The sequence below is a fragment of the Chaetodon trifascialis genome, chromosome 24 (assembly GCF_039877785.1).
Source record: "Chaetodon trifascialis isolate fChaTrf1 chromosome 24, fChaTrf1.hap1, whole genome shotgun sequence".
Lineage (NCBI taxonomy): Eukaryota > Metazoa > Chordata > Actinopteri > Chaetodontiformes > Chaetodontidae > Chaetodon > Chaetodon trifascialis.
The window spans coordinates 5,459,930-5,482,719 of record NC_092079.1 but is presented as its reverse complement, the minus strand read 5'-3'; the positions used below and the strand labels follow the sequence as shown (position 1 = coordinate 5,482,719).

General features: G+C 41.9%; 1 protein-coding gene across 1 annotated transcript in view; it reads left to right on the top strand.

The window, feature by feature from the left end:
• cfap221 (cilia and flagella associated protein 221) overlaps window positions 1-22,790 on the top strand; it is a 39,508-nt gene that overhangs the window by 10,309 nt on the left and 6,409 nt on the right. The window contains exons 13-24 of the mRNA XM_070957917.1: window positions 411-506; window positions 1,432-1,519; window positions 1,780-1,871; window positions 2,187-2,267; window positions 2,612-2,719; window positions 2,882-3,064; window positions 3,158-3,243; window positions 3,357-3,426; window positions 3,636-3,736; window positions 5,540-5,632; window positions 5,730-5,828; window positions 6,319-6,499. Of these exons, the coding sequence (XP_070814018.1) occupies window positions 411-506; window positions 1,432-1,519; window positions 1,780-1,871; window positions 2,187-2,267; window positions 2,612-2,719; window positions 2,882-3,064; window positions 3,158-3,243; window positions 3,357-3,426; window positions 3,636-3,736; window positions 5,540-5,632; window positions 5,730-5,828; window positions 6,319-6,454 (1,233 nt within the window). The 3' untranslated portion in view covers window positions 6,455-6,499. The remainder of the gene's footprint in view (window positions 1-410; window positions 507-1,431; window positions 1,520-1,779; window positions 1,872-2,186; window positions 2,268-2,611; window positions 2,720-2,881; window positions 3,065-3,157; window positions 3,244-3,356; window positions 3,427-3,635; window positions 3,737-5,539; window positions 5,633-5,729; window positions 5,829-6,318; window positions 6,500-22,790) is intronic.

The following is a 22,790-nucleotide window of genomic DNA, read 5'->3' as shown; positions in this document are numbered from 1 at the left end:
GCCCTGTAGGCTGATTCCTCACCGTTCCTTATCAGGCCTGCCACCGTTGTGTTATCTGCATATTTAAGAATCCATCCATTAAAAATGTATTTCTCGGTAAATGTATGGATGAGTGTCGAGCAAGTCATATCCCATCTTCGTGATACATTTTCCAGGGAGGTTCGGGGTTCCACTAAAAACCTGGCTCTCAGTGGACTTAGATTAAATTAATGGTGTTGCATACAGCCCCTCCTGCAATTTAATTCAATCTAACATTCACTTTAACTATCCCACTATCTCTTGCCATTTAAATGCTCCAAGCTGCGACCTCATGAAGTTTCACTTTATGGTCCTTTTCATATGCACTCAATGTAACGATGCCAAATGAGCATATGAAAGTCAGCTATAAATGTCTCTCGAACCACTTCTAGACCCGCGAGGGAGCCCCATCCTTCCAGTTTTACTCCAGTTTTCAGTGGGAGCTGAGACAAAGAGCCCTCACACTGTTCCAGCAGGCAGCACGCAAGGTACACACATCCAAGCACTGTGAAGTCACTGAGGTACATGGGCAAATGCACGCATGCATGAGCGTTTTCTGAGATGGACAAATACATACATACATACATCAAACACCCTTTCCTCTTCCCTCAGGAGAGTGCTCATGTCCCTGTGGCCCTGTCCCTTTAGTTCAGCCATGTGTAAATTCCTCACACTAAATGTGTAATACTCTTTACAGCACAGTTGATTTTCCTGGGTACAGTGCATTCCAGTGAAAGCAGATTAATCTGACGTGGCCTCTTAAAGCCACGGAAAGAGCGTACTTCTTTTCCTGCTAGCAAGTAAAATAAAGGAAAAATTGGAAAAACTCTGAATTTTGAATTTAATTTAAAATAATTCTAATGGCTGTTTGACAATAGTGGAAGAAGTGCTCGGATCGTTTACTTAAGCAAATGTTCCCACAATGTAGACGAAAAGTCATCAAAAGTAGAAGCACTCATGCAAAATGTCTTGGAATTATTTGTATTATTGGATTATTGTTAGAGATGCATAAAAGTGTTCATATTTCAATGTTGCAGCTGGTAAGGGTGGAGCTAATTCCAATTACTTTACACATTACTGGGTAGCTTCACCTATAATAAAACATCACAATTTATTACTTGATTTCTATAGAAGTATTAAGTAGCATAAAATAAAAATGTTTATGTTTGGTGGAAGATCGAGTATCAGTACTTATTAGTTTGTCCTGGTTTTGACGATGTGAGAAACAGTTAAGCTATACTCTTAAATTCTATACATCTTGGGATGGAGAAAAGCCTTAAAAGTCTAAAGCTGGACCGTTGTAGTGAACAGTTCTTAGAGCGACCGTGACGCCTCTCCTGGGATTAGATAAGGAGGATATGAAAGTTCAGTAATTTAAAGCAGTAACAGCCTGTGCTCTGCTCGCACTTCCAGGTGGTGATCCGATGCCGCATGAACCGGAGACTGACCTGTTTGAAGAAACTGTCAGACAGTGTGAAGGAGATGCCCTTGGCAAAGAAAGGTTCTGATTATCCAATGATCTCTTCCTTCACAAGTAATCTCATTATGCCATGTCAGGAAAGCATGCTTAGATGAATTTATTCCTAGAGGGGAGAATTGAAATGAAATCCCCTGTGGTTGTTATGAGGTTCTTGGAGCATACATGCGTGCCTCAGGGAGAGGGCTATTTATGGAGCATTTATTCCCACTATCTCGCTGACCCTGATGAATAATCTGTAGAAATGAACTTTATTCGTGTATTAATTTTCTCACCTTTTTCAGTTGAAGAGGAGACAACTGGGGACTTCAAGATCTCACCAGACAGAGTCTTTCCATTTGCTTTCCCCATTTCCTCTGATGAAGATGACCCGCTGGTGAGCATGTGACATAGCTGACAACGCCACTTGCTTATTACGAGTTAGCTATGTCTGTGCAGTTTCCCCAATTCTGTGCTCAATCAAAATGACATATGGCAGATGAGAGGCCTGAGAAAAGTGAGTGCTGGCACATGGAACAATTTTCAATCATCATTTTCCTCGAAAGGCATCTTTGATCTAACCGTGGAATCAAAGAGGAGGCGAAATTTCCCACTCTTTGATTAAATCTTTCATTTTCCTGATGCCCTGCAGAGAAAAGGCCTCGGCGATCAGTCGAACAAATAATGCCACTTGTCTCCTTGATATTTCTAGGCTCCCAGTAATTTGGTGGCAGTGCCTGTGGATCTGATTGATGTGACAGTGACAACACGTATTCCTTTCTTTAAGCTTCAAGTAGGTATTTACTGCAGCACCTGATCATGCACATCATGCTTACAGATTCAAGCAGCAGCAATGGAAAGTAATGAAGTACACAAATACTGTTGATGCACTTGTATTTTAACCGACTGTTTCTCTTAAAGCGACTGAGAAGAAGCCCTGTGGCTTTACATGTACTTCAAACTTTGTGCAAGTTATTTACTGCACGCTTTCTCCTAAAACACATTGTACTGATGGAGCTCTGTGGGTGCCTCAGCTCTGTTGATGGCAATCTATAAGTCTGCCTATAAGCCATGTCTCTATCTGTTTCTGCTGCTGTTAGAGCCGTATTATTTGTTGATGTTGTTTTGTCGTTCTAGGTTCCCCAGCACTATAAGCTCATGGGTTACCGGCCCGTGTCAACCTGGGAGGCATTTAGCTCTTACATCCCCACTAGTCTGGCTCGGCCACTCCGCACAGGAGCTCCGGTAACGATGCAGCACGTGGACGTAAACATACAGATTCAGCCAATATTACATTCATAAGACATCATCCACATGTAGTTTATTTCTTCATGCACACACACTGATAGACCTAATTATTTATTGCGCTTTAACATTTCTCTCACTGTGTGGCTGTCATTTTTTTAGGATGAGCTGCTGCCCAATGAGGTCGCAGCCCAATCTCCCGCAAGACCGGATCCCAGAGCGCTGGAGGAACAGCAGCATCAACATGAAGAGGAGGATGTGGAAGCAAAGGAGGCTGCCAGTCTCACCTTCTGTGCCCCTGAAGCTCTGCTCAAACCTGTTCCAGCAAACCCACTCAGAATCTTTGTAAGGCTGTTTTTTTCTGCACATGATGCATTTCAGTATGACAGCATGTTTAAACTACTTTTATCCCCGTTTTTATCTCATCACATGCCTTAGAATCCAGCTCCAGGCCTGCAGACTTACAAACCCACTCCTAAATACCTGGAGAGCGACTTGGAGTTCCACCTCTGCCCTTTGCCCAGGTAACAGCAACATTACAACATTAGTCAATTGATGTTTGTGGAAATAAGCTGCCCAGCTCTAGGCCTGACTGTTCCTTGACCAAACACAGAGAATAAATGCTTTCCTTATTCAGGTACACATTCCCAGAGGGCAGCACGTGTGGCATGAGGACACACACTCAGAAGAAGTTTCTGGATCGAAAGGTGATTTCTTTTCAGAGACTTGGCAGTTTGTGAGCTTCTTTGGAATTCTTTTAGTCTTATCGTAAAAGCACTTGAACCAAGTTGTTTCAGTCCCGTATTTATCATTCTTTCGCTTGACTGAAGAGTCTAATAGTTAAAAAAGACATTTTTGAAATATGAGCAACCCCTTCCTGCTTCAATGTGGCTTCTTTTCTCTTCGCCAAACACAGGAAGTGATCAGAGGGCTCATGACATGGAAGAATTTTGATTCAGTTACCTTAAACTGTCTGTCCAACCAACCTGTTCCCACCAGTGACTGTGCAGTGCGCAGGTAGGTCACAACTACACTTTATCACTGAGCACAGTGTCAAGCTGTGCCCGTTCCAACAGTGTTTGTCCTCTAATTTACTGAGAAGGCCTTCATATTGACAGCAACCACGTAGAAGTTAAAGAGAAGTTCACTCAGAGTTTCCCAAGTTCCCATGCTTCATCATGTGGGATCAAAAAATACCAGTACATGTTTACATGACTTGTTTACAGGGCGGAACATGCTGTTGTTTACTTACGCAGTCCGTATCTTTCCAGCCCATGGAAGAATTTGAACTCATGACCCTGCGATGGCAAGATGAATAATCACTCAGTTGTAGCTTTAAACAAGCTCACAGGAAGCATTTTCACATAACGTGACGAGAAAGACAAGTGCAGAGTGTGAGTCTCATTCTTGACAATCACTTCCTGAGGTTCATTAGCAGTATATTGTGTAGCAGTCACACATCCAATCAATCAGTGATTGACCTCTTGATCTTTAGTTGTTATCTGTAGATATATTGAGATGTGCATGTCAGTCAAATTAGAAGTTTGGAAGACACAGGCTCATGTTACTGGTTCAAGAGCTGGAAACTTGGAGAGGTATTTGATTTAGTTTTTATGAAATAAACTGCTTTCGCTTAAGTTAGCATTTGATATATGAAGATATATGAGTGTTGCAGTGAGATTAGATTTCTCCCTCAGGTTTCGGAGCCTTTAGATTTCATCAAAGTAGTTTTGTACTGAAGTAATGTGCTTTGATATTTCTGCGGTGATTTGCCTTTGTTCCAGTTTGTCTCATTTATTTTAACAAAAATATGATTTAGTATTATACTAAATACATTTGGATGAAGAGATGGAGACTTATTCTCATAAAAGCATTCTTTCCTGTCGTACTATGGTGTACCTCAAGTGAAATACTTAATGTGTGCACAATCTAGGTCATGTGGAGGCAAAGAGCCCTGCACACTCTCTTCACTTACACTGTGAAATAATGATTTATTCAGTCTTCAGCCGGAATGGACAGTGAATAAATTATGATATTTTGATGTATTGTATTAGTGAACACAGCAGGGCTCTGTGGTGCACCGTATGCTTCTCTGTTCACCCTGTCACAACAAATCCCACGGTACAAAACACCCTGTTTCTGACCCCTTTGAGAAAATACGCTCATGTACATGGTAGCTTGTCTTGCATGATAGAAATTTAAAGATGCAGCTAATGAAGCAATGTTCCCTGTGAGATCTGAAACTATTTCAAACCCTCATCTGACAAGCTGCCCAAGTAATTTGGGCAACCACTGTTAACATGAATCCAACCCTGCCACAGCTCTCTCTCCTTACCTTTCTGTCTACTTCCCATTTCTCCTCACCTTCCCTATGTTACATAAGCAGATGACTGGCAAGGCAAAGTATTCTCTTTATACCTGTCAGCACTGATCTGCAGGATAACTGAAGATATATATATTTTTTCATATGAGAAGTGACCCCCCCCCGCTGTAGTAGTAAATCACTAATTAACCCAGTTTGCCGTGCTTGTGACACACTGTATGTGTAGCTGATCATGTTGCCAGACCCTGGCCATTATGGCGTTTCAGTTCAGAGCTCACAGTGGGGTTCCCTCCAAAAGCAAACCTGTGGCTTGTCAATGGTTTAATTCCATTTTACCCCTAACTGGTATCAACTTTCACCCGGGTGTGCTTTTATCGCTCCTGTTCAAACTGAGATACCGAACAACCTAAAGCAGTGTTTTCATCTAAGTAAGATGGAGAAGATATCTGTGTGGTCTGGCTCCTCAGGGGACAAAGCAGTGTGTGTGTTCTCTACAGGTCTGTGGACTACAGCACAAATCTACTTCCACTCATAGCACCTCCTCCTCTCACCGGCCCTCCTGATGGTCTCGCACCAGTAATGGACAAACCGTAAGCACATACAACATTGACATCTATTGATTATCTTGTTGAAGGCTTTTTCTTCATGTTGCTTTTATACTCAGACTTTATGTTTGTTGGTGTGCAGGTGTGAAGGCTCAGGAGTCCAACTAACGCCAGAGATGATAAGAGCCCAGTTCTTGTCTGGGGAAGCTCTGGTCTCCAATAGAAACCTCACCAGAGAAACGTAAGTCTACTGAGATGATGTGTGTGTTATTAAGACAAACAGAGTTGACATGCTGGGGATAACAGGGCTTTTAGACACAATGGATGCTTATTTACGCAAAGGAAGCACTACTCATTCAATGAATAGGATGAATGTTCAAGCGTAGCCACACACATGACAGATAGTGCTTTGTGGGACGGGCGATAAACATGTTGTACTTTTAGCTTTCAGAGGGGAAGTCCTGATATGAAGTTAATGAATGTGCAAGTTGCGTACCTGGAGTTCCTTCCAACAAAAGCTTCCTGGGAGCAGGAACAGAGTGGAACAGAAGGAAGATTTGTTTATATTGTTATCTCTGTACTTTAAGCCTTGCATAATACTAGCAAAGACTCAGAACGGAAGTCATACTCAACATGACCTCAGTTTGCTAAGATGCATTCTTATCACATTAATTCATCCAGTTTTAATTCCTCAGTCCTTCCATTTGTAATGTTTCACTTCTCCGTCACAGGCACCCGAGCGAGCTTCAGATGGAGGCGACCTACAAGTATGAGTTCAACCAAATGGGAGAAAGAGTGATGAGCAGGCTGAAGCGACTTGGAGCGGCCGACAGAACGTCTCCTCCACCAGCAGAGGACTGCGAATAGGCAGAACAACCCCCAACACACTTCCAGCAACACACCTCCAAACAGGTTCCGAGCGCACACACACACTCACACATGAATAAATGCAATCGCAGGACTACAGATATGCATTATACCCATCCTACTCACCCATACCAGACTGTACATTGTCTGCCCTGCCACTTCTGTAAAATAAAACCTGGTTACTTCCTCGCCCACCGGTAAGCCTCCCTCCCACCCACTCAAAAGTGCCAGCCAGCTCTCCTCCTGTGCACTCACAAAGCCTGGGAATTCGTTATCCCTCCACCCACACAGATCCATGTATAAGCACAGCTACAGTATATTCAAAGAAGCCACGTCACATTACTTACAACTGTGCTCCGTTAAAAATGATAATTCTGCATTTTTAGGCTGCAATTGAAGGTGTCGTAGAAGCAAAGGACTGCAAATGATGGTGTACTTGATCTTTGGTGACAGTTAATATGTTAAATACCATTCACATGCTTTCCATTGCTACGACAGTCTTGACTGCAGCTTTTAGAAGAGGATTCCATCACTCATTATGTCGTCCAAGTCAAAAAAGTACAACTGGTTCTAAGCATTGATTGGTAATATTCAACTTCTAATTTGTGCCCACTGATTTGTCACCATCCAAGGACTTGGTATTAGCTCTACATTTATTTGAAACCTCAATTCAACATTTAAAAGTCCATATTTATGTGGCTGTAAAACAAAAGCTGCTTAGGTCAGAATTTAATTTCCAAAAGAGCTGACATCCTGTGAACTGACTGCGATGGAGTAAAGTATACGTCTGCGCTCCCCCCCAGAGGGAGCTCTAGCTCTATGAGTTTTACAGTCAGATTACCACATTTATTTGTCCTTCACTGAGTGTGCACTAATGGCTGTGCACTTCAGAGAAATATAATAAAAAGAACAGCGCCTCTTTGAAACTCCCTTCTGCAGACACACGTTTTTCTTTCTTTTAAAAATCACATGTTTTTTAGACATGAGGCTGGACGCAGAGGAATACCACAACCCATAGCCGTCCGATGGATCAGTCAGACGTACAGTGAGGTGACAGTAGAGGGTGGGTTTTGAAGGACAGTGTGTTTGTTCTCACTGCAGCTTAAAAGCGATGAATTCTATTCAGAAATGAATTGTGTCACTAACTCTCATGTAATTTATGCATTCGTACAGATTTAGACCTGGAATAGGAGCTTCAAAGGAAGCGATGCTATAGCCACATATTTAATTAAAGCCACAGTAATGATATACATTTAATAAGTAATAGATAGTGTAATAATAGTAACAGAAATTTGTGTGTGAGAGAGAGACGGTGTATGTTTGATGTGTGTGAAGAGACAGAGGGAGAATGAGGCGTACAGCAGCACACTCCTGTCACAGTCATTTTCTATAATTCATCCAGGAGTCAGCATCTATCATTTGCAGCAAAAGGTATCGTGTTGCATTGGAAATATAGAGGTTCCTTTTACATTCACTTTACCGTACGCTTCCGCCCTGTGAATGTACAGTAGCGGCTTACTTAGAGACACAGCAATGAAAACAGGAGCATGTTTTGCTTCAGTAAGCCCAATTTGTGGGTCAGCCCCTGGCAAGAAAGCAGCCACCCCCGTTGGCATGTTCGCCAGAATGACCCAACCGTCCTCTAAAATCTTAAAAGAAACTGGACAGAATGAGAAAACGACATTTGTGAGACAGAATCTGCCTTTATTGCTACCTCTGCACTCCATCGGCCACTATTTACCACTCCTGGGACAAACCAAGAATAACTTAAAGCAACAGACTTGATTGCGACTTTTAACAGCATCCTTTTTTTCCCCTTTCCGTCTCTCCCTCCCTTGAATTCTCTCCATCTTCTCTTCCCCGCGACGGCTTTTCACTTCACACCTTTCACTGAATTACTCCCTAAAACTTCCTGGGTGAGAAATTGCGTCGTGGTTTTTGGTGGGTTTCGCCTCAGAGTAATGGCCCCTCAGAGATACTACGTTCTCTCTGAAATGCTTTGACTGGCAACCCAGCACCTTCTGTCAAAAGCTGAAATAAATGTGGTCCGACTTTGAACAAAGTCTTTGGCGTTGTCTGTGTCTGGAATGGCTTCAAGTAGAGCTTTGAATCTGAGGCACAAGAGCTGTTTAGCCTGGAACATAAAGCACTAACTCTTGAGGTTTTTTAAAGGAATACAGCCTGTTTCCTAATTTTTGAAATCATTTTGGATTGAGCTTGATTCGTGTCTGTGTCTTCAACAAAGGGGAGTTTGTTATGTGAGGATGGTCACTGTGCATGACTGAGATAACAAATATTAAACCTCCCCAGCCGCAGAGCCATGTCAGCTATTTATCCACCATAAACACCTTTGCTCAGAATAATAACCCTGACGTCTTCACTGAACTTCAGGGTCATGTTGAGTCTGCTCCACGTCTCGTTCTTGATGATAGAGAAGCGTAATGGCTGTGGCAGCTGCCCAGAACCATTTGCAGAGCAGAATCTCTGAAAGGCCGATCTAAATTTTGCGACGGCATGCTTCTGCTTCTGTCAGAACTGAGTGCACTTAAATGGGAGGAACGACCGGGCCGAACATGTCCGTGAGTTGCCCTCTCAAGCGGCCGTGTAATGGAAGCACATCAGAGAAGCAACAACAGGTTGTTGCAGGAAGTTTTGCGATTGCTGCTGCTTTGACGCAAATCAGAGGTGGATTTCTTGTACCTATCAACTATCCAATTGGCCTCCAAAACTGAAACCCAGTAACTACATATTTCCTAACTACTTTACACCAAAATCTGCCCTTGTGATGTCTGTTTCACCATTTACAAACAATGTTGTAGCAATGTTATATGTAAAATGTATTTATTTATTTATACGTCAGATTTTCAGTAACCACACAATGGAGTGAAATTTCAGCCAAACTGAGATAACTGCTCCTCATTTTGATAATCTAGAAGCTAAAAAAGATCGCCAGCTAGATAGTGAACGCAAATGAGCTGTGTCAAACCATAGCTAGCTGGTCAGCTAGCCTTAAGCTAAAACTACGCCACTGCTCATTTTATCCGTAAATGAAAAATACTGATTTTAAACAAACCTCCAGAGTGAAAACTTTAAACCCTGTGCCTTTGTCGAGCACACCGCTTTCAGCACAGTCTGGTGTAGTATTTACGGTAACTACCAGAGGTTTAACTAGATTTGGATTCGCTAATTTTGAGCTATTATCAGGTCAAAGTGCTCAGGAGTTCTTTAGGAGTTCTGCTTTCTGTCAGCTAAATGTCTGCTAGAAAGGTAGTGTAAAGGCAAGGGAGGATGTGCGCCATTCTGTTTGAGCCCTTAACCTTCGTTGATTTATTCATTGATCAACCTTTTCAAATCTACCCTCTGACAGCACTCAAAGCTCAGAAAAGGACCCAAAATTCATTGGTTTCATATTACTGAGAGGTAGCTCAATACCTTGTGACATTGTTTTTAATGGCTACACTCAATTCCAAACCAAAAGTCATCTGTGGTCCTGGGAAAATAACGAGCCACAAACTCGGCGTTGCATCTTGAGTGCTCTGTGATTTCAGGACAATTTAGTGGAGTCCTTCTCACAGGCCCACTTATCACTGTGGTGCCAAAAGCCTTCTTTTTGTTTTGTCATGCGACCATCGGCTGCAGCTTTTTTCTGAATCTTGCAACAATTGTGAGTCACCTCTGAGTGAGGTGTGCGGAGGTGCTGTGATTTCAGTGTCTGACGCAACTTCAGCTCAAGTTATTATGTGCTGAATGAAACAGTAAAAATGTGAATGGCGGCCTGATGCCTCGTCTAAGGACTTGCCCTTTAAATGTCATGTACATTTTTTGTCTTAATCATACTAAGCCCTCAGTTGCCTTTTTACTCATCCACCCTATTGTGAAAAAAACATCTGAACTTCCAAGTTAATTACTCCTTCGTTCTAGAGGAGCTCACTTTTAATTAGTGCACATTCTCCACCTAAATTGCACTTGCTAGCCTTTATCACTTGTGTTTCCAGTGTTAATATGTTGTATTTTGAAATGTCAGTGTTTTGCAACCCTTGACATAGCCTGAAGTGAAGCAACATTGCTGTATTGTGACTCATCCCTGACGAGTGTGATGCTATCAGTCTCCGTTAGCTTTCTAAAATGATCACTCCTTACTGTTAGCTTCTACTAAATGGTATCAAATATGTAAAAGCTACAAATAACTCTGCAGAACAGAAAATGGAATGGGGATATCTAAAGAGTTATGATGGATTCTGAGTCGCCTGAATAAATGAAAGCTCTGGTCTTCAGCTGATTGGGCAAGTCACTGTGCTTTCCTATCCACAATGGATTTGGCACATTAACAACTCTCCATCTCTCATCAAGGAAATATTTCCCCCTGCCGTCCTGGCTTCATGGCCTGAAGGCAGAGAAACAGGGATGTGATGTAATAGATTCTACACACAGTCACGCTCCCAGATGTCGTCAAATGTTTAATTCAATTTCCTGGAAAGATTTAAACCTATGGTACAGGACCGAGACAAGCCAGAGGGGGGATAGTCTCAGCTGAAGGTGAACGATGACCTGCGGCCGTTGGCCCAATCAAATTGCTCAAACAGCCTTGTACGTACTCTGTTCAGATGGTTTCTTTCAAATCCCACCTCTGCTTGAAGCTCGGATCACAGAGATTACAACTGGAAGTTTCTTAGGCTGAAAGCAGAGATGACTGAATCACAGGAGGATCCCATCAGGAAATGACCCAATACTCAAACACTTGACAGAGGGATTAATTCTCTGGGTTCTGAGAAAAAAGGCTAAATGGAATCTGGGTAGTCTTAAGCACAATGTTTACAAAGAAGCCAAGGGTTTGTTTGCTTTTCTCTCTCAGAGTAAACATCCTTGAGGTAGAACTGCTTTTCTCTCAAAAGTACACAAAAGTACTCAAGCCATGTGCACATACTGAGTGCTCAGAAAACTGAAGCTATTGTAAGGGACTACTGTGATTCTTTAAAAAAAAAAAAAAAAGAAGACACTTAAAGTAAGAGTTGCTTACAGACTTGTCCACCAAGTGGCACTACAGACCCCAGAACTACTTTTGTCACACAGGTGAAGCCTCAGTCCCATTTTTTTTTTTTTTTTTGGTTTTTAAAGAATTACATCACTTTTTCTGTTATTGTTTTTTAGTGAGTCTAATTCAGGCTGTGACAGACTGGAAATATGATTCATGTCAATATGTGGAAATGCTTTTCCAAAGGTGCACTATCCAGGAATCTGTATTTGGTATCCCTGTCAGTTTGATTGGTGGTGAACATGGCTGGCTACATAAAGACCCGTGCTTTCATTTCAGGTTGTGAGGGGTGTGCACTGTAGCATTAAATAGGCCACCGACACAAAACGGGGACCACATAAATCCCCCTGACATTTCAGCGGACGGAAATACAAATGTTGATTTTTGATAGGGAAAAAAACAAGCAGCAAATGAAATCCCTTTTTGTCAAGCAGAGTGGGCTGGCCTTACCTTGGATGGGGTATTTCTGGAGGATAGGAAAAAAAAAAAAAAAAAGTAGCTGAGTCGAGTGTGTCTGCAGATTTCAAGGTTGTATTGCTGGATTTTCATGGTTTCCTGGTACCTCATTCAATTAATTTAATACATCTAAACTATTCCGCCCCTCATGGTCAGAGATAAGAGGACGTTCATTAAGCCATCTGCGTTTCCTGATCTCAGTTGTACATCTTCATAAAGACATTTCTCAGAGAAGGAAATGGGAGCTATTTTTTTAGCTGTTTTTCTGTTCAAGGTAGAGCTTTACAAGATGTCGGGGTCAAGACCCAAATCATTGTTGTTTGCTGGCATGTGCAGTAGTTCCTGCTGCCTTATTAGAGAATTCCCTGTTCTACTTGCATCATATGTGTCAATACTCCTATGAAATTGCAGGTTTGTCAAAATATCTGCACCTTACGCCCCCAAAGCAATTTGCTGTTTCCTATACTTCGCAAATGAAGTGATTGTGATTCAGAGTGGGCTGTTCTTTAAAAGTTTTATTAAGACAGCAAAGAGAGAGAAAGGGAAGCTGAAATACACAGTTCTAACATGTAATACTCTTAAAACTGAGATTTCAGAATGCTTTTGCAGACAGTTAAGCACAAATGAAATAAAGGCAGTGATAGAGGATAAAAGCAGCATACAGGAAAGCTGACTTAACATGTGTCAGTTCATCTAGTTTAGTGGAGTCTGTACACCTGCAAAGCATTCAGAGCGTCGTGGTGTCAGCGGGTACTTCAGCGCTCACACTTCAGTATACAGCCATCAAAAGGAAGCTGTGGTGCAGCTCTCCTTGTGGAAAAATGGCAATATGAAAGCCAAATGCCTAATGTGTGCACCTGTACGGTATGCATTCTCCAATAAGTAACCTCACAGATTAGGAAATGTGATAAGTTTTGAATCACTGACGTTTCACTTTACAGAGTGAAGCGTCAGCTGATGTGTAAGCCATGAAAGCCGTTGCACTGTCCTCTGAGGAGTGAGAGACAAACAGCTGATATCAGTCAGCTGATGTCTAAGTGGTACAAGTAGTTGAAATCTCAGTTGAAGTGGAAGTGTGTGTGAAAGCCAGTACAGTTAATTATAGTCCAGACTTGCAGTATTGTTGTCATGTTTCTGTAATATCCTTGATGGCTCTTTTTAATTAGGGTCATTAGAGAGACTTGAACCTGCAATTCTTGGCACAAGACCTGCCCGACTGGCTCAGATAATCCTTTCAAAAGAAGAGGGACTCCTGCTCTTCTATCATTCTCTGCGTGACAGCAGTGCCTTTGTAGTGTAAGATAATTAGAAACCCTAAGTGGTCTTTACATCGGTGGATTTCTTCCAGTTAAAGCCAACCCCCAGTAAGTGAAATTGACTCCAAACTCGAGGTCTTTCTGTTATTCTTCTTGTGCTGATGGCCAATCCATTGCCAATGTTGCATCTATTATACTCAAGATAGCTTTAAAGATAACCGTTTGCCCTTTTGAACTACAAGAATTGCTCACTTGCTGCCATGGCTGCTAACGTTAGCATTGCTAATTTGCAATCATCTGTGCTCTCCAAGACGAGTCTTCTGTGGCTGTTGTGGTTTTTTTCACCTCATTTCGCAGCCATGTTCACAATCGTACCCAAGAGAGTCAGTGCCACCTAAAGACTTCAGTGAAGAGTGTTGCTTTCAGGGGTTACCGATGCATGAGCGCTGTAGGAAAAGCTGTTTGTATGTAAGACGCAGAACAACATGAGAGCATTAGAAAGGTGGTTACCAGGTGCTTGTTTACCACTAATTATCTTAGTAACCACAGCACAAACACAGTGAAGTAAGCTTTACAGGGTCCAAGCGATTTATCCAATTACTGAGCTAGAAAAGCCCATTGTAGCCAACGGTATTCCCAGTGAGCGTTTCTTCTTTTCTAAAATACTTTCTTTCCATTCTCACTTCATTTGATTGTATGCAGGTTAGTCCCTTTGAGACTGGCCTTGCTGTCAAGGGAGACCTGGTCAAGATGAGAAAATAAGGAAAAAAACAGGGTAGTCAGTGGTTTTTGAGACAACATCAACAGTTTCATCATCAGTCGGCCCAACAGCTGAATAAAAGTCAAATTTGTGAATTGATCTGGGAACTAAAAATCCTTCTGCTTTCCTTGTGATGTCCCTCCAATTAGAGAATATCCACCATCTCTTTCAGTCTGTTTATCCTGCTAGGTCTTCTTAATACTGTGTAAATAAATATTATAAATATTACTGCCGAACAGACACTGTTGGATTTGAAGAATCCTTTCAATTAAGCTGTGCGTCACTGTTCATACTGTCTTAGCATGTACTCCCCTCACAGTACATTCTTTACTTCTATTCTTTCTTTAAGAGTTTGCACGTTGCTGCCGCACATTTCAGCCCACCCTAATGAGCCTATGATCTCAATCGCTAGTTCCAAGTCTTCCTCAATACAGCATGATGTTCATTTTGTAAATGGTCCCTTTAAGAGTGGAACAGATAAAGCAGGGTGTGCTGTTGTGTGTGGCTACCTCATGATGGACAATTCGCTTCCTCGAGTTCTCACTCATATTCACGATAGAGGTGTTGGAGAAAATCTAAAAACCTTAATTCAGAAAAAAGAACAGCTCATGAGCTATTAGCCAAAACACAAAGTGCTTGATAATACAACAATGTCATAGCTAAATAGTGGCACCATTGGTAACATGTTTGACTGTGATTTCTGTAGTGTGTGCAGTATTTGAAATTTAAATGTTTTCATGAACAATCCATGAGATCCCAAAACACTCCCACAGATTGCTGGCAGCAATCTACTGGTATGAAATATTTGGCACGCTCCACTACACATGCACAATTTGAAAAATGCACATGTTAATGAAAATGACACACTTTTTTTTTTAAATGATGTGAAAAATAGTCAGCTCAGGCTTTCCTGGTTGCGTGCCTGGTACTAAAATGACTGTTTTGCTGTCTGTTTTTAAGTCTGGCTCCGTTCCTCTCCTCTCCATCTGACATTTTCTGAGCAAGAGAGCTTCACTTTAATCACTGCCAGATTTGCGAATCCTGCTATGCACTGGGCGTCCTGCCGTAATCACAGATCACAGTGTGTTTGGTGAACCTCGGAGCCTTTTGTGACTACATTCTCATCCTGGTATGTGAGAACAGGTTGTCAGTTTTGATTTTTATCAGGCAGAGACACATGTTCGAAAATCATCAGAGACTTTGCCACCTTTACTGTCAAGTTACTTTCAACTTGACCTTGAGAAGTATTTTTCTGTATTTCTTCTTAATGTAATTGAGTTTACAATAACAAGCAATTTAATTTATACACTTGTTTCCTCATTTTGAGCAGCAGCAATAATAGCAATTTTTTCCAGCTATCAAAACTGCTAAAATCAGACTTAATTAGAGCACAAGTCAATTATAACTCCCCTCTGTGCCATTGTTCAGGTGTCTGTCTTCACAAAATGAAATGGGTTTGACACACACTGTGGTTACAGAGGAGGGTGGTGAAAAAACAGAAGTTTAATTTGAGTTTCAATGTCTTAACATGACTTCAGCCTAGTGCTGTCAAACTGTGTTCCCACACAGCTTCAAACAGAATTAGAATTTGCTGCATTGGTTTGTTTAACTGTAATATAAAGTAAATGGATTCTGTATTCAGACTTATTCACCAGAATGGCACAATAACAGATTTACGGCTCTGTGCACACACACAGCTCACTGGCAGATGAGCTGGTCACTTTTGTAGCTGTACCGGCTGAGAGTGAGCATTGTAAAGTCTGCCAAAAGTCTCAGTTTCAAGAAACTAAGCTATGTTGATGTCTATCCAACTGTCTCAGAAGTCAAAACAAGTCACAATAAATAATGCAGCGTTTTACTGAGACCTGAGTAAAATTGACTGGCAGCTGTTGTTTGTGACATGTGATGCATGATGGTTAATCAGTGCAGTTCGGATCAGTAGTACCCTTCTTAGAATAGTCATTGGATTATTTTTAATTTATCAAAATAAGAGTCTTCAGAATATTGCATTTATTCAACTGAGAGTCTAACAAATACTGTTTGGGTAAAAATCCATGCCTCTCAGGGTTTTATGTGTATTGGAGAGACAGATGGACTGAAAGCCAGATTACGCGGAGCTGATAGTTTCATCATGAAGGACAATTATGCCTGTGCGTTATCATCCTAAGATATCACCAGGGTGCCAGGTCTGAACTCCTCTCATTTCTGCCTGCTCTCTCCTATGCTGCAGCATTTCACATACAGTATGCTGTCACAGCAGGCAAACACCACAATCTTATGTTGCCCAGCTTCTTCTAAATCTTTGCAGAAATGCATGTTCTGCCATACCTGTCTCCACAATAGTGTATCAGTAATGACCACTGGAGAGAACTTTTCATAACAAAGTTACAACTCCGCTTAACAGCTGTGAAAGATGAAGACCTAACAGGATGACATGAAATATGTAACAGGAGAAGTCAAAACTTTTCAACAGTTATCCAGCAGTTGAATTCATGCAGTGAACAAACAGACAATGCAGGTACAACCCTGATTCCAAAGAAGATGGGATGCTGTATAAAATAAATAATACAGAATGTGGTAGTTTGCTATTCCTTTTTGACACATACTCAACTGAAAACAGCACAAACACTAGAAAGTTGTGGAATGCTCCAAAAACACCTGTTTGGAACATTCCACACATGAAGAGGTTCATTGGTAACAGGTGATAGTATTGTGATTGGGTATAAAAGGAGCATCCTTGAAAGGCTCAGTCATTCACAAGCAAGGGTGGAGCGAGGTTCACCACTTTGTGAACATATGATTGGATAATGGATGTTATTACATGAGCTCAGGAACACTTAAAAAAAACTGTTCTTGGTAAACACAGATCATTTGTAATTTTTTATTTTTTTTTTACTTTGCAGAGCATCCAAACTTTTTTGCAACAGGGGTTCGACAATGAAATCAGCACAAATCCAATAATACTGAAGGTGAATAGAAATAAATAATAGGTAAACAGTGTAGAAGTCCTAAAACATGGGTGATATACTCCTGTACACTTTTATTAGCTCATGTCATCCTGCAGAATTGCACACAGGAACAAAAAGACAAACAAGTCTAAGTTAAAAACATGTTTCTCAATGACATCAGCTTTTATCAGAACTGGAAAAAACATGACCAAATAAACCTTTAAGTATGCCCTTCAAAACTGTTACTTGGGCTAAATAGGGATTTAACATTCTTAAAGACAGGTGTTTATGAAGTGGATGGAGAAAAAATTTGGCAGGAAGACTTTCAAACATGACACAAATGCTTCCATCCAGTCTCTATTGTTTGTGAAACAGTTCATTAGTTTCATTTAGCGTGACTGCCAAGTACAGCAGGGTGTCGTCAGCATATAGTGAAATGTGATGATATGTAGCCTCATTAATGAAATGATTTAGGGGAAGCATGCATGGAGTTGGTGAGAACTCAGCCTTCTGTTTCACCACACTGTCAGTAACTGCAACTAGACTGTTAATTGATAAGAAGGGAAACATCACTGACGCAAGTCCCTGAAATAGGATTAAGACAAATAATTGACATTAATTTTTTATCCCTGTTTTTATTTTAATTCTGTCGTTCTTTATGTGAAGCATTTGGTGCATGTCATTTCTTTGTTCTAAAGCACTTTGAGCCTTTCTTGTATGAAAAGACCCATTCATCCATCCATCCATTATCTATACCGCCTATCCCTTTCGGGGTTGCGGGGGGCTGGAGCCTATCCCAGCTACAATGGGCGAGAGGCGGGGTACGCCCTGAACCGGTCGCCAGCCGATTGCAGGGCAACATGTAGGGACAAACAACCATTCACACTCACATTCACACCTACGGACAATTTAGAGTCATCAATTAACCTAATGAGCATGTTTTTGGTCTGTGGGAGGAAGCCGGAGTACCCGGAGAGAACCCACGCATGCACGGGAAGAACATGCAAACTTCACACAGAAAGGCCCCGCCTGACCCGGGGATCGAACCGGCAACCTTCTTGCTGTGAGGCACGCGCACTACCTGCTGCGCCACCGTGCAGCAAGACCCATTCAAATAAATATTATTATTATTATTATTATTATTATTATTATTATTATTATTATTATTATTATTATTATTATAAATACTATGTACTGACTTATTTTTGAGGGTTGATGTGATACAATGCTCCACAGGCAATGGTTTACCAGCGACAGTAAAAATCAAGTGAACAGATCTGGCTGTGTTAGAGGAGAACAAACCTGGTGGCATGAATAAAACTCAACTCTATTTGTGAAAATTCTCTCTCTTAGTGAACCTAAATTGAGTGTTGTACTTAAGATGAGAGAGTACAAGTGAGAGTATGTTGTTTAAAGGGGTGAGAACATGAGATAATGTGTGGCTCATGCATCTTTTAACAGCCTGGCAGAGTTTGTATTTTACCGCTGTTAATCAGATATTCTACACTCATTTCAAGGGAGCTAGTTTTTTCAATGGGGATGTATTGATCCATGTTTATTCAATCTTGTGAAATGATATCAGAATTATTAGAGAGGTTATTGAAGCAATAATACAAGCCGTTTGGGAATGAATGCAGAATCTACAGCTCGCGGCTCCGCGTCACTGTGCTTAGTCACAGCGGTGCTTTGAACAGCATGCTAACATGCTTACAGTGGCAGTGCTAACATGCTGGTGTTTAGCAGCTGTAAAGTTACCATGCTCACCATTTTAGTTCATTATCTTGGCGTGCTAACTTTGGCTAATTAACACTAACGTACTACTGAGGAGGATGAGAATCATTCGCTTTGCAGGTATTTTGTCACACATAACCCCAAGTACTGCTCATATCTTGACCTGATGATGGTGCTAGATGGAAATTTAAGGGATCATCAAAGTTAGTACAATTCATCCTGAGTGATGCATGCATGACAGTATCATGTTTCATGGCAGTCCTGTAAATAGTTGTGTCACTCAAAAGCACAAAACTCATAGTGGTGCTGGAGAAAAAGTCAGTAGACACCAAGAGAGTATGAATATCTGTACAAAAGTTCATGGCCATCCATACAGTATCTTCTGAGATATTTCAGTCGATACTAAAGTGGTGGACAGACTGACCAACAGCGCCATCCCTGGAGCCACGCTGCCGACGTGGTTAAAAATATTACTGGAATTAGCAAACAAGAGGGCAACCCTTTTACCATGAAAAATGCAAGAGAAAGTATGTGCTGAATTTTAGATATTCTCTGAGGTTTATAACTGTTAATAGCTCACTACTAATACTTGCTGCCATTTTTACAGCTTACAGTAAATAGCTGTAAGATCTTGGGTCGTCCCTTTTATAAGGCTGTCACATGTAGCTAATTGGCATCCAGTGTAATATGACTCTCCAGTCAATGTTATTTCACAGTTGACACCTCAGCTGAATCCTGATGTCTCAGGTTGTATTTATGTTATGTTCCCTATGTGTTGCGTATTAAATCCCATTCTGCTCTCAGCACTTTTCTGATTTATTTAAAGATACAGCAGGTGTTACTCATGAGCTCCATCTCCGTGGCCTCAGGCGGACGTCGCCAAGCTACAAACAAGCCAAACCATCTTACAACTTGATTTCACCCCGACACTCAATTTCACTATCGTCTAATCTGTAGAGTCAGGTGATGATGGGAAGCTCAATCTTGTGAAGCTACACACTTAATGGTGCATTTCCCTGTCGGTTCACATGCTAGCGGTGCGTGCAGGGCTGACCTCGGGCGAGAGGGAAAGTGGTTAGAGAGGCCGTGGAAAGGTCAGGGAAGACAACACAAGATAAAGGCCAAAGAACACAACTGAATGGGCTGATGGTGTCAAGGCTGTGTGACAGCTCACGTGCTGAAATTAAAGAGACAAATGTACTCAACCCAGCTGTGCATGCACGTCACGTACCGAGCTGAACAGTGAATATTGCTACAGCACAGTAGCAAACAGTTGTTTCTCAGTGTGGAATCCTGTTCTCCGTCTCACCCTGATCCCAGATAAACTTCCATCGCATGCACACGCTGTTTTGTTACTGTACCGCAGTGGCTGCAGTGCGACAGCCACCTTTTAAATATGTGGAATGCTTTCAATTAAAGCGTGCTTTAGAGCTGCCTAAGTGGGATTTATGCTGCAGGGCTTCATCAGCGTGTGTATGCGCTCCGGGAAGGATTTAGGCCCATAGCACAGTTTTAATCTCCGATACAGATTATGACTCGGGTTTCTACGAAAGGCTCCACTACTGTCAGATACAGTATCAGTGGTAGGGGATGTCTGTTGCATTCAGGATTCTTTGTGTTTACCTTTAATTCATGGCCAGTGCCCTTAACATGCAAAAATGGAGACTCTCTCCTTGTTAAATTTCTCAAAAGCTAATTTTCTTCAGTCAAACACCTACACGTGACAAAGACAGGAGAGGAGTGAAAGAGATGAGACATCGTCAGCTTCAGCTCTTATTTAACCCTTATTAACACCTTCCTCTAGACAAGCTCGAAGCGGCCTTGGGGAGGAGATTTTCACACTTTCACACGCTCACAGCTGGGAGCTGCGCACCAATACCAACTGCTTGCCTATTAAGTGTGGAACTGATTTTGACATTTTGTCAACTTTTAATAGCTTTACTTTTTATCAATGCTGTATTTTGTTGGTAGTTTTGCACCAGTCTCGCTTTTATTGTATTCTAGATTTATTGTTCTTCCTTGTGCCCCTGTTTTACCTGCTGCTGTTGCTTTTTTCTGTAGCTACACACATTACAACCTTTCTCTTCTTTGCTGCTGGGCTCAGTGTTTTGCCTTGCTCAAAGGCATGTCAGCAGCGGTTACTAAAGCTGCAGAGTGTGTTGTTCGTTCAGTCCCTCCACCTGCCCAGGTTTCCCCTGCCACTCTGGGCCTTCAGACCAGCAACTGTCCTGTCATCAGCCCACTTTTCCAACCCTCAGGCTCCCAAGTCACGGTCTATTTGCTGACCGCTTATAGAGATTTGCTGGTTGAATGGAAGTGTACTCAACAGGCTTTGAGTGCAGGCTGACCTACTGGCTTCCATAGCAGGGGCAGAGAGCTTACAGTGGCTAATGGTCTGTTTGGTAAGCCAAAGCTTGGATAACATGTTCAGCGATTGCCTAACTACTGTAGTGTATATGTATAGTTTTAGCTATTAAGTTCGTTATTGTTTTATGTAGTTTGTCTGTGGAGTATTGGTCAATTAGTTTTCAGACATGCTTATTTAGTTTTAATTTGGTGCAGATTGAAATATCTCAACAATTGGCAAGAATTTGTGTACAGAGATTCATGCTCCTCAGAGGATGAGGTCCACTGACTTGGGTGATCCCCTGATTTTTCACTACCATTTTGCCAAAATCCTAATTTGTCCAATACTTTGTGACCGAATAGCTGCAAAACAAATGCCATTCCTATCAGCCTCACCTGCACTTTGTTTTTAGTGCAGCTTTTCAAGTTTTTTTCGTTAGTTTAACTTGTCGCCAGTGTGTAGCCTTATGCAACACATTGGAGCATAAGCACAGACACTTCTGCACACATTGTGCATTCCCACTGCATTTGTCAATGGAGCTGTATACTGCCTGACAGTTTTTTATTCTACCCACATGCCTTCACTCGCTCCTACACAGACACACACCCACACACACACTCACAGGTTGTTTATCATCATCGCACGGTTGGAGTCAGCTCCATTTCAATCCATCATGTGATTTTTTTATAACTGTTCAAAAGCATTTAAGCATCAGAAATATGGCAAATCTGCCAACAAATCGGTGAAAATGAAATCCCCCCTCCCAGGTAGTCTGAGGCAACCCTCCCTATCTGGAGTTTAAATACACACAGTCGGTCACTTTAGCCTATATATGTGTACAGGAGTGCGCATGTAATAATATGTCGGCTGTCATCACTGTCAGCGATGCTGCTGTCGAATCCCTTGGGGATCATACACACACACATACAAACACACACACACACACACGCACACACACACACACACACACACACACACACGCACGTGCATGTAGAGTCAGAGGCACGAGAGATGAGCGACACAGCTGCTTGGGAGAGACCGAAAGGGCTGGGGATTACTGAGGGTTACCCATTGCTATTGCAGTATGTATGTGCCTGCGTTTGAGCGTGTGTGTGTGTGTGTGTGTGTGTGTGTGTGTGTGTGTGTGTGTGTGTGTGTGTGTGTGTGTGTGTGTGTGTGTGTGTGTGTGTGTGTGTGCATTATTGTGGCTGTCTTTGTGAGGATCAAATGTCCTCACAAGAAGAAACTTTGATATTGTCAGTCCTAGCCTCTCTTTCTCTTTATTTCTGTCTTTCTGCATGTGCATGAGTGTGTGTGTGTGTGTGTGTGTGTGTGTGTGTGTGTGTGTGTACATGTGTGTGTGAAAGACCTTGACCTGTTAGTGTAATGTGCATTCTCTCACCCCACTGCTAACCATCCATCAGTGATATTTACTGCTTGGCGCTTCAGATAAACACTTGATGAGATGAAATATTGATTTCCCTTCTGCACTCTTTCTGTCTCTCTCTTTCTCTCTCTCTCTCTCTCTCTCTCTCTCTCTCTCTCTCTCTCTCACACACACACAGACTGCCAGGGGTCACTTGATTCCTCTGAGTTGTGTCTCAAAGGCAATACACATTTAGGATGGACAGCACAGTAACCTTAAGCTCATTTTCCTCTTCTCTCTTTGTAACATTCAAAGGGTCTGCAGGTGCAGCTGAGGTCTGGAGAGAATCCAGTTCACTGACATTAGGGTTATCTGCTCTTTGCCGATGATACTGTCCTTCTGGCTTCAATGAACTGTGATCACTCATGTGCACTGGAACA